The 16,583-nt window shown below is 39.1% G+C and overlaps 1 protein-coding gene across 5 annotated transcripts in view; it reads right to left on the bottom strand.

Annotated features, from left to right (window-relative positions):
* Window positions 1–16,583, bottom strand: part of Nsun6 (NOP2/Sun RNA methyltransferase 6) — an 85,488-nt gene that overhangs the window by 27,535 nt on the left and 41,370 nt on the right. For all 5 annotated transcript variants that reach the window (XM_045134955.1, XM_045134956.1, XM_045134957.1 and 2 more), the window contains one exon: window positions 6,716–6,860. In XM_045134955.1, coding sequence (XP_044990890.1) covers window positions 6,716–6,860 — 145 coding nt within the window. The remainder of the gene's footprint in view (window positions 1–6,715; window positions 6,861–16,583) is intronic.

The following is a 16,583-nucleotide window of genomic DNA, read 5'->3' as shown; positions in this document are numbered from 1 at the left end:
TGCCAAACACTGGCAAGGGGAAACTGGCTTTAACACCCATAAGCCCACCCCCAACAATACTCTGCCTCCAGGAGGCATTAATTCCCAAATCTCCATCAGCAGGGAACCTAGCATTCAGAAAACCTAAGTTTATGGGGGACACCTGAATTAAACCACCCCAGAATGATACACTTAAAGTTTTGATCAAAACAAACAAACAAACAAACTCCTAGCAAAGACTATTTTAGTCAGAAATGCCATCCTTTAGAAATGAAGACTTAAAACATCCCCCAAAAGAAGTTGAGATTCACCACCAGCAATCCTTTATTGCAAGAAATGATAGAGATTAAGGTGAAAAAACTATAGTAATGACAAAAATATATGGTAAAAACAAAAATATAAAAGTTGACAATCAATATAAGCCATCAGAAGTACAAAACCCATTTAGAAATTAATGCACACTAAATGTTACATAAGCTGCTGGGGAGATGGCTCAGTTGTTAAGTCCCTGCCGCAACAGCATGAAAACTGGAGCTTGAGTCCCCAGTAGCATGTAAACCGCCTGGTGTGCTGCAGTCCCCGCACCCCTGGGGCTCACTGGCTAGCTAGAGAAGAGAACGTCATGAGCTCTATGCTCAGGAAGACATCTGACATCAACCTCTGGTCACCACAAGCACATGTACCTGCATGTACTTATAACACCATATACATAGAAACATGCATGCACACATATACATACAAAATCATTGTTAAATGGGTCTGAAATCCAGAATACCGCACATATGCCTGGTATTTAAATCATTACTTCTTTAGTATGAAGGTTAAAAACAAGTAAAAAACTGTTCTCAAACTGTTCCACATGATCCGAGACCAGGGAATCCTTCCCAACTCCTTTTATGAGGCTAGCATCACCCTGATACAAAAATCAGACAGAGATGCAAGAAAGAAAGAAAAATTTAGACCTATATTCCTAATGAACTTAGATGCAAAGATCCTGAACAAAATCCTGCAAAGTGAATTTAACAACACATCAAAAGCATTATATGTAGTAGGCTTCATCCCAGGGATGCAGGGAAGGTTTAACATATGGAAACTGGTCAACGTAATACACCACATAAACAAACATAACCATATGAGCCACATGATCATCTCAATTGATGCAGAGAAGGTGTCTGACAAAATATACCACCACTTCATGATCAAAATGCTAGAAAGAATAGGCATGGGAGGCTTATATTTCAACTCAATAAAGGCTTCTATAATTATTATACATATATATAATATAATATATAAGATAAAATAATATTATAATAAAGCTCCTAAAAAACCAAGTAATACTTAATGGGGAAGAAATTCAAGGAGTTCCCACTGAGATTGGGAACAAGACAGGGGTGCCCACTCTCACCACTGCTCTTCAACAGAGTACTAGACGTACTAGCTCAAGCAATAACACAGGGAAAAGAAATAAAAGGGATTCAAATTGGAAAGGAAGAAGTCAAATTAGCCCTATTTGCAGATGACACGATCCTGTACATAAGTGACCCAAGTCTCCATCTCAAAACTTCTAATGGTGATTAATTCCTTCAGCAAAGTGGCAGGATACAAAAATCAATGCACAAAAATCAGTAGCTTTTCTATATGCAAAAAAACAAATATACACAGAGGGAAATCAGTGAGGCTATCCCATTTTCAACAGCAGCAACAACAACAAAAAAAAAAAAATTAGACACTTTGGAATAACACTAACCAAGGATGTGAAAGACCTATACAAGGAAAGCATAAAAACGCTTAAGAAAGAAATCGAAGAGGACTTAAGATGGAAAGACCACCCATGCTCCTGGATAGGTAAAATTAATATTGTAAAAATGGCAATTCTACCAAAAGCAATGTACAGATTTAATGTAATACCAATAAAGATACCAGCATTGAAAAAAATGATCTCAAAATTCATATGGAATGGCAGAATGCCTCAGATATCCAAGCATAACCTCAGGAAAAAAAATAAAAACCCTCTGGTGGTATCAACATACCCAATCTATATTACAAAGCCATAGTGATGAAAACAGCATGATACTGGAATAAAAACAGAAATATTTACTAGTAGAACAGAATTGAAGACCCAGACCTGAGGTCAAGTAACTACAGCTGCTTGATCTTTGACAAACGTAATAATAATGTAGACTGGAGAAAAGACAGCATCTTCAACAAATGGTATTGGAAAAATTGGATGACTATATGTAGAAAAATGAAATTAGACCCACTCATTTCACCATATAAAAAAATCAAGTCCAGATGGATTAAAGATCTCAATATAAGACCTGAAACTCTTCAACTACTGGAAGAAAAAATAGGAGACACTCTCCATGATAGGACTGGGAAAAGGAAAAACACCAGTAGTCCAGGAAATTAAACAAGCACTCAATCAATGGAATGCCATGAGGCTAAAAAGTTTTTGCACAGACAAACATACCATAAGCAGACCCAATAGATTACCCATGGAATGGGAGAAAATCTTTGTTAGTTATACCACTGACAGATGCCTAACATCTAAAATCTACAAAGAACTCAAAAAACTAAACAATAAAAAAATCAAATGACCCACTTCCAAAGTGGGGCACAGAACTAAATAGGGAGTTCTCACATGAAGAATTACAAATAGCTAACACATACTTAAGGAAATGTTTAACGTCCCTAACCATTAGGGAAATACAAATTAAAACAACTATGAGATTCCACCTTACCCCAGTAAGGATAGAAAATATTAAAAAATTGAAATAAAAACAAATGTTGGTGAGGCTATGGAGAAATAGGAACAGTCATTCACTGTTGGAGGGAATGTAAGCTGTTACAACCACTGTGAAGATCAATTTGGAGACTCCTAAAAAGGATGAATATAGAGTTACCAGCAGACCCTGTTGTTCTCTTACTGACATTTACCCTAAAAGCTCCATATCTCAGTTCAGAAATATTTGCTCAACAATGTTCATAGCTGCTCAATTCATAATAGCTAAAAACTAGAATCAACCCAGGTTTCCATCATTGGATGAATGGATAACCAAGATGTGGTATATCTACACGATGGAATTCTACTCAGCAGTAAGAAAAAAAAAATGACACATTGAAATTTGTAGAAAAATGATTGAACTTGGAACAGATTATTCTATGCAAACTCACATAATCACAGAAAGACAACCATCAAATAATCTCACTGACCTGTAGTTCCTAACCTGGATCAGCCTGAGTTGCTGACATAACTGAATAGCATCTTGAGGCTTGGACAATAGGGAGGGTAGGGCTTGAGGGGAGAGGTAGGGTAGAGGGACACAAAACCGAAATTGACCTGGTACCATAAAATCCTATATCCTGGAAGTCAAACTAAACGTTGGAACTCTCAAAAGGACCTTAGAGGGAGCACCTGAATCGAAGGGCCCTGGAGAGGGTGAGATGAATGAAACATAACCTCAAATTTCTCCTGTTTCTCTTTCTTTCTCTTTTTCTTTTTTCGTTTCCCTTGGCACTGGCCTGTAATTCCCTGTACCAGGATATGGTTTACATCCACAATGAGCTGTTGATCAGAGAGACCTACTAGATCTCCCAAAACAAAAACAAACAAGACAGACTTCTGTCAGAGCACTTGATTACCCACCAGAGGTTAATGTTAAGACCTACTGCTAAAGATACCATTGGCATGGACCATGGAGAGACCTGGTTGGAATCCAGAGGAGAGCCAGTCCCCAGACAATTAGCCCATCTAGTGCTGGAAGGCACTACACAAGCTACCAGGGGAAAGTGGCCAGCATCTGTCCAAGCAACTCAAAGTCTAAGTGACTCAGAAGCAAACAACCTGACATGATGTTCACACAAGTACAATAGTGGCACACAGCCATGGTGGGTAACCAACTGCTCTTGGATTGGCTAACAGATCTGCTCAGTATAAAGGAAACCATATCTGGAACTGGGGAAACAAGTCAGAATCATATCCAGGTACTGATTCCACTTTCCATGTCAAGTTCCCACTAACCTTAGACTATAAGAGGATATACATCCTTTCAATTCTGTCTAAATTAATAATGGCTATCCCATTTAACCAGTGCTGACTTCATTCTCTGTTAGAGAATCTGTTGCTCTTTTTCAGATGGAAGCAGGACCTAAGGAGATAAACGACCCAGTGTATTCCACTTTGGCCCCAGCTGAAACCACAGAGGAATTGGAGAAATGAGCAAGAGAGCTGCTTTCTTAGTGAAACTGATATCAGCACAAGGGTGATGGAGATCGACACTGAGGACACTCAACACTTACCAAACCAGAGATCCAGAGGCTCCTAAGTGCCCATCACTGAAATAGACTTAAAGTGCTCCCAGCATGGCTCAGAGAATTTTGTGGAAGTGGGGGCAGAATGATTGTTAGAGCCACAAGTTAGGACATTTTGCAGAAAGACATTGCCTCTCCCTCTCTCCCATATTGCATGCTTCACAATCCCCATGGGGTTGACCTGCATCCACAACTGGGAAGGCTTCTTCAGAAAGGGGGCAGGGAAGAGGGAAAAGATGGTACTAACGTGTGGTTAACATACTAAGTATGTCCATATCTAATAAAAAAGTTCCTATGACAAGCTATACCACCCTTGGGCATATAATCTAAGAAGTCTACTGTAGAGATCCTTGCTACCAATGGTTAAGGCTGCTCTATTAACAATAGCTATGAAATGGAATCAAACCCAGATGCCAACCAAGTGATGAATGGATAATGAAGATGTGACACATATAAAGAGTGGAGTTTATTTAGCTGAAAAAACATTTGAAATTCACAAGTAGATGGACGGATCTAGTAAGTATACTAAGGGAGGCAACTCAGGCTCAGAAAGAAATGTCACATATTCTCTCTTATATGTGAATCTTAATTTCAAATTATTAGATTTGTATATAAATTAGAATTAGTCATTAGATGATAGGAAGCTAGAAAGGGGTCATGTTGAGGGATTAAAGAGCAAAGGCTTAAGGGGAGGAGATAGAAGAAATGTAAGTAGAAGCAGATAATATGGAGGTAAAGAGGTTTAAGTGGTGATAGTGGTGGAAGATTGAGGGGAAGAGGAGACAGGAGAAATGCTATGAAAAAGCCATGTGGAAGCCTACTTCTCTGTTAGCTAAATAAAAAAGTATAATTTAAAACAAAAAAAAACACTTAAAAACAGTAAGTTACAAGAATTTGGATACATAAACAAAAAAATATAAGTGTGTCAATAAAAACAAAATATAAATGTGGTTAAGCAAAATCTTGAGTGTTTTATGAAAACTTCAATTATCTTAAAATAGCCTGTTATGAATAAGTTTTGTACAAATCTTAAGGTAACTTCAAATTAGGAAATTTATACATATATATATATATATATATATATAAATTTTTTAAAGCTCCACCACAGAAAAGTACCTCATTGCAAAGGAAAGCAACAAAACAGAAAGCTGCAAGATCAGAGAACTATCCAAAAATGGCATTAGTAAGTCCTCATCAATAAAGTATTTTCTGGAATAAAATGTATTAAATATTCCAAATAAGACAATGTGGTCAGGTTAATTTTTAATTAAATTTTTGTGATCGTTCATCTCATTGTCGATTTGACTGTACTTAGTGTCACCTAGGAAGAAACCTCGGGCATTCTGTGACAGCGCGTCCGAGAGGGCGCTTCCAGAGAGCTCTGACTGAGGAGGAAAGAGCCACTCGGAGGGGGGGGTATGTTCCACGGCTGGGGTCAAATTCTGAACCCAAGACATCAAAGAGACAGCTGTACTCACTGATTAATACAGCATTATTCACAGCAGCCAAGTCACAAAATCAAGTCAAGTGTCCATCAGCAAGGAATGGCAAAGAAATGTATACATATACACAATGGAATACTATTCTGCCTAGAAAACAGAAGGAAACTATTATTTGAAACAACATAGATGAAGGTGGAAGACATGTTAAGTGAAATAAGCAAGGGATCAAAAAAAACCAAATAATTTATGATCTTAATTATGTATCCCCTCTGGTGACACAGAACACAGAAAAGCAAAGAGTAGAATAGCGTCTACCAAAGACTGAGTGAGTGGATGGGTGGGAGAAGATAGACACGGAAAGAACTACTCCAAAGCCATAAAGTTTCAGTGGACAGTTTTTGAGATCTATTATACAACAATATTTCAAAATTGCTATGAGTAAATTTTAAGTATCTTATCATGGAAAGTGATGGATGTTATTTTTGGTTGATTACTCCACATTTATATGTATATCAAGATATCAACCAGGCATGGTGGTGCATGCCTTTAATCCCAGCACTTGGGAGGCAGAGGTAGGAGAATTGCTGTGAATTCAATGGCAACTGTGGGACTACATAGTGAATTCCAGGTCAGCCTGAGCAATAGCAAGACCCTACCTCAAACAACAACAACAACAAAAAGATACCAAATATATACAGTAAAGCCTGTCAACTAGAAAGGATAGGGCTAGAGAGACTGCTCAGCAGTTAAAGGCATTTGCTTGCAAAGCCTGATGCCTGGGATTGATTCCCCCACAAAGTGGCACATGCATCTGGAGTTGGCAGTGGCGGGGACCACTGGTGCACCCATTTGCTCTCTCTTCCTCTCTCTCTTCTGCCTCTCTCCTTGCCTCTGTCTCAAGTAATAAAATATAAAATATAAATATAAAATATATCAAATATAAAACTTTTTTAAATAGGAACAGATAAAAATGATTCACTTACCTTCCGTGTTCTCAGTCATGTCAACTTTAAATGCCTTTGTTCCATCAAAGCAAAATGCTCTAATGGAATTCAGCCCTAATAATGAAGCATTCTCATTTATTTTTTCTACTTTGTTGGATATTTTGTCCAATGCTATTACTTCTCCCTAAAAAGAAAGAGACAGAGAAATAAAGATAACACAAAATCAGCCTTGCTGGCATAGTGGTTGCACACCTTTAATCCAACATTTGGGAGGCTGAGTAGAAGGAACGCTGTGAGTTTGAGGCCACCTGAGACTACATAGTGAATTTCAGTTCATCCTGAGCTAGATGAGACCCTACCCAAGAACAAAACAAACAAACAAAAAAAAGCAGCCTTGAAAACCAGTAACAGAAAAGACCAGTATAATGCTATGGTCTTCCTCACTTTACGCCCAGACCTACTTTTATAGCTAAATTCACTAGCAAAATATATATCAAATCTGTACTGGTGGGAGTGTTGTTCAGTAATAGTGCTTCCTCAGCATGCACAAGCCCTGGGTAAAATCACCAGCACTTCAAAACATAATAACAAATAAATATATCCTCGAATACTTGTCTTTCCCTTTTAAACTTTGCACCCCTCCTGTCAACTGATCTTATAACTAGCTACTTTTAATCAATTAAAATCAAGCATGAAAACAGCATTTAAAATAATTCTCAACAAATTGAAAGGCATCTGTTGAAGGTAAACATTAAAAACTAGCAGTCTGGTAGTGACTGCTCCCTTTGGAAGAGCTTAACTCTCAGACATCTACCTTCAAACATGTTTTTAAAATATTTATTTATTTATTTAAAAGAGAGAGAGAGACAAAGAAAACAAGGCAAAGAGAGAGAATGAGTGTAGCCGGGCCTCCTGCCACTATAAACGAACTCCAGATGCACATGCCATTTTGTGTATCTGGCTTCGGCATGGGTACTGGGAAATTGAACCCAAACCAACATGCATTGCAAGCAAGTGCCATTAACTATTAAGCCATTTCTCCAGCCCTCAAGTACTTTTGTATGTAAATAGACGTTGCTTGTAAAACTGATCCTCATCTTTAATATCTTCAAGTTATTCATATGAAATTCCTGTGAATTCTGGCAACTAAAGCAAGAAATGAGCCCAATTTGTTACCGGAGCTGAGAGGGTCAGAGCCTAGGCTTAACCTAAGCTAGGCTCAACCACTTATCCATAAGAGGCCAATTAAAGGGAAAAAAAATAGTGAAAAGAAGGAAAAGGAGATTTATTCACTGTGGTCATGTTGGCAGAAGTGACTCCTGGAAGTCTATCTTCATCCTGACATGAAGCTTAGTCAAGATATGACACCCACTGTCATTGTCTGACTTGTCCCCATGTGAAGAATCTTTCTAGGAGACAAGTTCCCCTTCTGGCTGGCACCAAATCCCCAGCCTTTTCCTTCTCCTAAGAGAAGACTCCTGGGAGAATTCCAGTTTCTTACAGTCCACTGTCTCAGAAGTCTGATAATCAAAAGGAGGGCACAAGTGTCTCTTCAAAATGTCACTCCTGCTGGGATGGAACAAAACTTCCGTATCCCATAGCCAAATGTTCTGGAGTGGTATCGCATAAAGTTCACAAATCCCCGGGAGAAACCATTTTGTGGAACAAGTGGTTTCTCCTGGGGGCGGGGCAGCAGTGAAGAGGAATCCCATGCTGTTTCTACAAGACCCAGAGGGCAGTGGCTGCGCGCTTCCTTGGGAACAATACTATTATCTAAACTTAGCTACCAGCGGACAGGACTCAACCACAAGTCCGAAAGCTTAGATTTAATCTGCCACAGCCCTGAAGCACCTGGGCAGTTTGAAAGAGAAAATCTGAAAAGTGCAGGCAGCAGCAGCAGAAGCACAAGCCCGCCTTGACTGGGGAGGTAGATGATCTAATGAACTGAAAGCCAGTGTTTATAGCCCTGAGTCCGAGGTCAGAGTGCCGATCAGCCTCAGGACCCATGACCTTCACTATTGCAAAGCCCAAGTACACTGAAGAGCAGCTGAAGTGCAGGGTGGTTCATACTTAGGCGACGTTTAGTGGTATGGTTATTTCTCACCCTCCCAGTACCCTGGAGAGACAACCCTCACCAGCGCTAGAACATTAACTACCCAGAGAAGCAATCTGGGGAGTTGGTAGGAGGGTGAAAGGTCCTATCCAGCAGAGGTCCCTAGTACACAAAGAAGGGAAGCTATTAAAGTGAAGACAGCTCTGGTGGACATCAGACACTTGTCCTACAGGTGCATTGCCAGCTTAAACCATACAAAAGACAAGAGTCCACAAATCCATCTGACCTCCAGCCCCACACTTACATATATAACTAAAAATCTCACATTCTAAGAGCACAGAAAGAAGTGGTCCCAACCCTTCCATGTTTTCCTTTTTGTCTTCTCCCACCCCTGTTATATTTTTTGGGGGGGAGGGGATCTCTTGTGCTTCTTTTTCTTCTATACTTCCCCCCCCCCAAGGTAGGGTCTCACTGTAACGTGGGCTGACCTGGACCTCACTCAGTCGTCCCAGGCTGGCATGGAACTCACAGCAATCCTACCTCTGCCTCCTGAGTGCTGGAATTAAAGGTGTGGAGCCAAGCCAACTTATAGTCCTCTTACCTTGTCACATTTCAAAACGTCTATTCCGTTTTATGTCACTTTAAGCATTCATCTAATTTTGTTTATACTTTTATTATTAGGCACTGTCTTCCTTTCTTTTTTTGCCCTTTATTATTCTTGCCGATGCTTTCTGCCATTTCCTCTCTACTTTTCATAGTATTTTGACATTATTTTTAAATCAAAAATCCAAATATATGTTTTTAGTTTTTTATTCCTATCTTACAAGTGCCTAATTTTACTTCCAAGCTTCCCTCCAACTGGAAAAACTTGTTTTCTTGGGGTTTTATAATTTTTCTTGCCCTTTTCTCTCCATAAAATTCTTCTCCATTTCTCTTCTTTCTTCACTTATTAGACTTTGTTTTTTCTTCTATTTTCCCCTGTTTCTCATTCATTACTGCCTCCACAACCACTCCAGATAATAAGCCTCACAGCATTTTCTGCATTAGTTTTGCCGTTTCCTCTTATATGATCACTGAAAAATACTAGAGAGCATTTAATCAACTTTAATTTATATTTTGTGTACACTGATGTTGCTACCACAGCAGTGTGTTTTCTCTCCCTGTGTGACACTGGATATTGAGATTCCCAGAGTAAGTTAGTCAATTAGATCAACAAATAGAACCAGAAGAGAGGTCTAAATGAACAAATCACAACCCAGAAACACAACAACAAAGAAAGGCAACATGACTTCAATACTCCACTATCATCAATAGATAGATCATATAAGCAGAAAATCAATAGGAAATAATAGAGCTCAACAACACCATAGATCAACTAGAACAAATGGACATCTATAGAACTCTCCACCCCAACTCTACAGAACACACATTCTTCTCAGCAGCCCATGGAAAGTTCTCCAAAATAGACCACATATTAGGCCATAAAGCATGCCTCCATAAATTCAGGGAAATTTAAGTAACTTCCTGCATCACAGCAGATTACAATGCTTTCAAGCTAGAAATCAACAAGAGACACATCAAGAATTCCACCAGCTTTTGGAGACTAAATAACACACTTTTAAATAATGACTGGGTCATAGAAGGTATCAAAAAAGAAATTGTACAATCCTTAGAGTTGAATGATAATGAAAACAAAACCTACCAATTTATGAAACACAATGAACGCAGTCCTAAGAGGAAAACGCATAGCGCTAAATGCCCTTATAACAAGAGAGAGATCCCAAATTAATAACCTAATTTTCCGCCTAAAGGCACTGGATAAACAATCCTCCCCTAAGAGCTCCAGACTGAAGGAAATAATCAAAATCAGAGCAGAAATTTAAAAATTGGAAACTACAAAAACTATTTTAACAAATTGAGGAAACATGCCGGGCTTGATAGCATATACCTTTAATCCCAGCACTTGGGAGGCAGAGGTAGAAGAATCTCTGTGAATTCAAGGCCATCCTGAGACTACATTGAAAATTCCAAGTCAGCCTGAGCTAGAGTGAGACCCTATCTTGAAAAAAATAAATAAATAAATAAATAAAATTTTTAAAAAATTGAGGAAACAAAGAACCAGTCTTTGAAAAATAAACAAGATTGATAAACCCCTGGCCAATTTGGTCAATCAAGAGAAAAAAAGAAAAAGAAAAAGAAAAAGGATAATTATTAATAAAATTATTAACAAAAATTAACAAAATCACAAATTAAAAGGGAGGGTAACAACAGATATCAATGAAATTAGGAAAATTATCAGGGCAACTTTCCAAACCTCTACTCCACAAAATTGAATAATCTGGAAGAAATGGATGAATTCCTAGACACATAACACCTACCAAAACTAAACATAGAGCAGATTAATCTCCTAAACAAACTTAACACATCCATGGATATTAAAAGGTAATAAAAAACCTCCCCCAAAAGAAAAGTCCAGGACCAAATGGCTTCTCAGCTGAATTCTACAAAATCTTCATTCAAGAACCGAAACTATTTTTTTTCAAACTGATTCACATAATTGGAGACCAAGGAATCCTCCCCAACTCCTTCTATGAAGCTAGCATCACCCTAATAGCAAAACCAGACAAAGATGTAACAAGAAAACTACAGGCCTATATCCTGATGAACTTAGATGCAAAAAAAAAAAAAAAAATTAAGTACCTTGGAATAACACTAACCAAGGATGTGAAAGACCTATATAATGAAAACATTAAAAAAAAAAAAAAAAAAAAAACTTAAGAAAGAATCCAAAGAGGACTTGAGAAGACGGAAAGACCTTCCATGCTCCTGGATAGTTAGGATTAATATTGTAAAAATGGCAATTCTAGCAAAGGCAATATACAGATTTAATGCAATATCGATAACAGCTTTATTCCTCCCAGAGATAGGAAAACCGGATCTCCAAATTCATATGGAATGGCAGTAGACCTTGGATATCTAAGCATAATCCTCAAAAAAAAAAAAAAAAAAAACCTGAACTGATCACCTCCCCCATATAGACCAGCTGACAGAAATCTGGAAGAAGCCATTCTGCATGCAGTTCAATGGGAGAGAGAGAAATCATCAGTGAAGATACTCAACAGTGGATACTGCAAGCCTTATATTTGGTCAGCCAGGCCAAATGAGCCAACGGGTGCAATAGTGGCACGTCTGTCATGGTGGAAACCAATGCCCTCTAATTGGACTGGAGGCCCACTTCATGGGAGGAAATACATCCCTGATACTGAAAACTTAAAACAGGGGTAGTCTTGAGCCCTAGGGGTATAACGTCTGTTGCTATCTGGCTAAATGTATATACTATGCTTATCAAACTTTGAAGTAAGCACTTCTCTTAATGTTCATACCCTTATATTAATGCTACTCTCACTTTTGGTAGAGAATCTTCTTTTTTCAGATGGCAGTGACCTTGGGATGATTCATAAGGTATCATGGTGCTGGAAGTGACTGGAGTGCTCAGAACTGTATTATCTCTATCACACCTTAAAAGGCTCAGGGTCTAATGAGGAAGAGGTGGTAGAAAGACTGTAAGAGCCAAAGGAAGGGTAGGACTCCTTACAATGTGCTCCCCCCAGACACAAAATGGCATGTATATCCATGACCTCACAGTGCCTGACACCACCTACAGAAGACCATCATAGGAGGAAAAGCTCATGACATGAAAATAAAAGAGAGACTGATTGAGATGGGGAGGGGATATCATAGAGAATGGAGTTTCAAAGGGGAAAGTGGGGGAAGGAAGGTATTATCATGGGGTATTTCTTATAATCATGGATGTTGTTAGTAAAAATTTGAAAAAAAAAATCTGGAGGTATCACCATAACCAATGTAAGGTTATATTACAAAGCCAAAGTAACAAAAACAGCATGGTACTGGCATAAGAACAACAACATGGACCAATGGAACAGAATTGAAGACTCTGACCTTAGGTCAAGTAACTACAGCTACTTGATCTTTGTCAAAGGTGTAAATATGTAGACTGAAGAAAAGATGGCATGTTCAATAAATCATGTTGAACAAATTGGATAACCATATGTAGAAAAACCAAGTCCAAAGGGATAAAAGACCTCAATATAAGATCTGAAAATCTTCTCCTACTGGAAGAAAAACTAGGAGGCACTCCCCATGATACAGTAGTGGGAAAAGACTTCCTGAACATAATCCCAGTAGGCTGGGAAATTAAACAATCACTCAACCAATGGGATCTCATGAAGATAAAAAGCTTTTGCACAGACAAGCACACTATAAGCAGAGCCAACAGATGAATGGGAGAAAATCTTCACCAGCTATACTACTGACAGAAGTCTGATGTCTAGAATCTACAAAGAACTCAAAAACCTAACAATTAAAAAATCAAGCAGCCCATTCCAAAAATGGGGCAGAGAACTGAACAGGGAGTTCTTAGTGGAAAGACATCCCTAGCCATTAGGGAAATGCAAATTAAAACCATGAGATTCCCCCTTACTCCAGTAAGGATGGCAATCATTTAAAAAAAAAAATCTAACAACAACAAATGTTGGCAAGGATGTGGGGAAAGAGGAACTCTCACCCTCTACTGATGGAAATGTAAACTTGTACAACCACTATGGAAAGCAATTTGGAGATTCCTGAAAAGGATGAACATAGAGCTAACAATAGACCCAGTTATTCCCTTACTGAGTATTTATCCTAAATGCTGCATGCATCAATACAGACACATTTGCTCAACCATCTTTATAGCTGCTCAATTCATCATAGCTAAGAACTAGAATCAACCCAAGTACCCATCATTGAATGAATGGATAACAAAATTGTTATACATTTGTACAATGTAATTCTACTCAGCAGTAAGAAAAAAAATGATACAATGAAATTTGTAGAAAAAATGGACTTGGAACAGATCATACTCAGTGAACTCACACAATCACAGAAAGACAAACGCCACATGGTGTCACTTATCTGCAGTTCCTAACGTGGAACTGCTTGAGTTGCTGTCATACCTGATAGGCAACTTAAGTTCCAGACAAGAGGGATGGAAAGGCCTGGGGGGAGAAAAAAGGGGGCAAACAAACACAAAATTAAATCCAAAATGAGCTGATATCATAGAACCCTTTATCCTTGGAGATAGCCTAAAAGATATACCCTCAAAAGGAGTAAGGGGGAGCACCTGAAAGGTAGAGCTCATGCTTATCCCAGTAAACTATGCAGACTTCACTCTCCATTAGAGAATCAAGTCTTCTTTTTCAGAAGGTAGTTAGACCTGAGGAGATAAACTACCCCTCACACTTCATGAGTCATACATTCAACAATGCAGAATAACATCAAGGATGGAGAAAAAAGCTGAGGACATACTACAGTCAAACATGACAGGGGCTGGGGAGATAAGTACTTGCATTCAAGCATGCGACTTGAGTTTGATCCCAAGTAACCATACAAAAGTGCCGGACAGAAGACGGTCCATACTCATGGCCTTCTGGGGAAGATGCCGGCATAGCAGGCCCACCAAAGCAGCCTAGGGAGGGGAGTAACCAGAAAAACAGCAAAATACACTCTTCCCCTGAAAAGTGAAGACACATAAGTTATTGTCAACCACAGAAGAGAAGGAGCAACTCAGATCTGGTAGAAAGGAGGAAACCGGCCACATTCCTGCCAAAGTGCCAGCAGCCCCGTTCCATGTGCCCACCCCATGGTGCAGAGCTGCAGAAGCGGAAACCAGGTGGAGGGATTTTCCACTGACACCAGCCTCCTCACATAGTCAAGAAACCTGAAGTGGAAGAGGTGGCGGAAAGAATGTAAGAGCCAAAGGAAGCTGAATGATTGCTTCAGCGCAATCATTCAGACACAAAGTGACCTGGATATCCACGGCCTAGCAGTGTCTGATACTATCTACACAAGGCCATCATAATTGGAGGAAAAGATGATGACATCAAATAAAAGATTGATGGCGATATGATGGAGAGTGGAGTTGTGAAGAGGAATGTAGGGGGAAGGGAATTATCATAGTTTATTGTCTATAATTATAATTATAATTATATATAATTATAATCTGTAGGTTGTCAGTAGTAAAAAAGAATTAAAATACAGCTGGGCATGGTGGTGCACGTCTTTAATCCCAGCACTCAGGAGGCAGAGGTAAGAGGATTGCTGTGAGTTCAAGGCCACCCTGAGACTGCATAGTGAGTTCCAGGTCAGCCTGGACTAAAGTGAGACCCTACCTTAAAAAATAAAAAAAATCGCCAGCTATATATCTGATAGAGGATTAATATCTAGGATATACAAAGAACTCAAAAAGTTAACTAATAAGGAATCAAACAAGCCAATCAAAAAATGGGCTAAGGAGCTAAATAGAGAGTTCTCAAAGGAAGAAATACGAATGGCATATAAGCACCTAAAAAAATGTTCTACGTCACTAGTCATCAGGGAAATGCAGATTAAAACTACATTGAGATTCCATCTCACTCCTGTCAGATTGGCCACCATCATGAAAACAAATGATCATAAATGTTGGCGGGGATGTGGAAAAAAAGGAACCCTTCTGCACTGCTGGTGGGAATGCAATCTGGTCCAGCCATTGTGGAAAACAGTGTGGAGGTTCCTAAAGCAGCTAGAGATTGATCTACCATATGACCCAGCTATAGCACTCCTAGACATATATCCAAAGGACTCATCTCATTTCCTTAGAAGTACATGCTCAACCATGTTTATTGCTGCTCAATTTATAATAGCTGGGAAATGGAACCAGCCTAGATGTCCCTCAACAGATGAGTGGATAATGAAGATGTGGTACATTTATACAATGGAGTTCTACTCAGCGGTAAAGAAAAATGAAGTTATGAAATTTGCAGAAAAATGGATGGACCTGGAAAGTATTATACTAAGTCAGGTAACCCAGGCCCAGAAAGCCAAGCGCCACATGTTCTCTCTCATATGGGGATCCTAGCTGCAGATGACTGGGCTTCTGCGTGAGAATGAAAATACTTAGTAGCAGAGGCCAGTAAGTTGAAAAGGAGACATAAAGGGTGGAGAAAGGAAGGGAGGAGTATACTTAATAGGTTGATATTGTATATATGTAATTACAATGTTTGTAATGGGGAGGTAATATGATTGAGAATGGAATTTCAAACGGGAAAGTGTGGGGGTGGGGAGGGAGGGAATTACCATGGGATATATTTTATAATCATGGAAAATGTTAATAAAAATTAAAAAAATAAAAAATAAAAAAAATAAAAGAAATTAAAATAAGCCAGGTGGGGCTGGAGAGATGGCTTAGAGGTTAAGCGCTTGCCTGTCAAGCCTAAGGACCCTGGTTCGAGGCTTGATTCCCCAGGACCCATGTTAGCCAGATGCACAAGGGGCACACGCATCTGGAGGTCCTTTGCAGTGGCTAGAGGCCCTGGCGTGCCCATTCTCTATCTATCGGCCTCTTTCTCTCTCTGTCTGTCGCACTCAAATAAATAAATAAATAGCAAAAATAAAATAAAATAAGCCAGGTGTAGTGGCACACACCTTTAATCCTTTAATCCCAGCACTCAGGAGGCAGAAGTAGGAGGATTGCTGTGAGTTCAAGGCCACCTTGAGACTCCATAGTGAATTTCAGGTCAGCCTGGGCTAGAGTAAAACCCTACCTTGAAAAATGAGGAAAAAAAATTAAATTAAATTAAATTAAAAGATCTGGATTGGAGATATGACTCAGTATTGAAGACACTTCCCTGAAAGTCGAAGACTAAGAACCTGGGTTTGATTCCCCAGTACCCACCACACCTGGCTAAGAAATGAAATTTAAATGCTCATGTAGGGGCTAGGGAGTCGGCTTGGTGGTTAGGGCATTGCTTGCAAAGC

This window comes from Jaculus jaculus, chromosome 15 (genome assembly GCF_020740685.1).
Source record: "Jaculus jaculus isolate mJacJac1 chromosome 15, mJacJac1.mat.Y.cur, whole genome shotgun sequence".
Classification (NCBI taxonomy): Eukaryota; Metazoa; Chordata; class Mammalia; order Rodentia; family Dipodidae; genus Jaculus; species Jaculus jaculus.
Note: the sequence above shows the minus strand (reverse complement) of the source record. Positions and strands in the feature narration are given on the sequence as shown.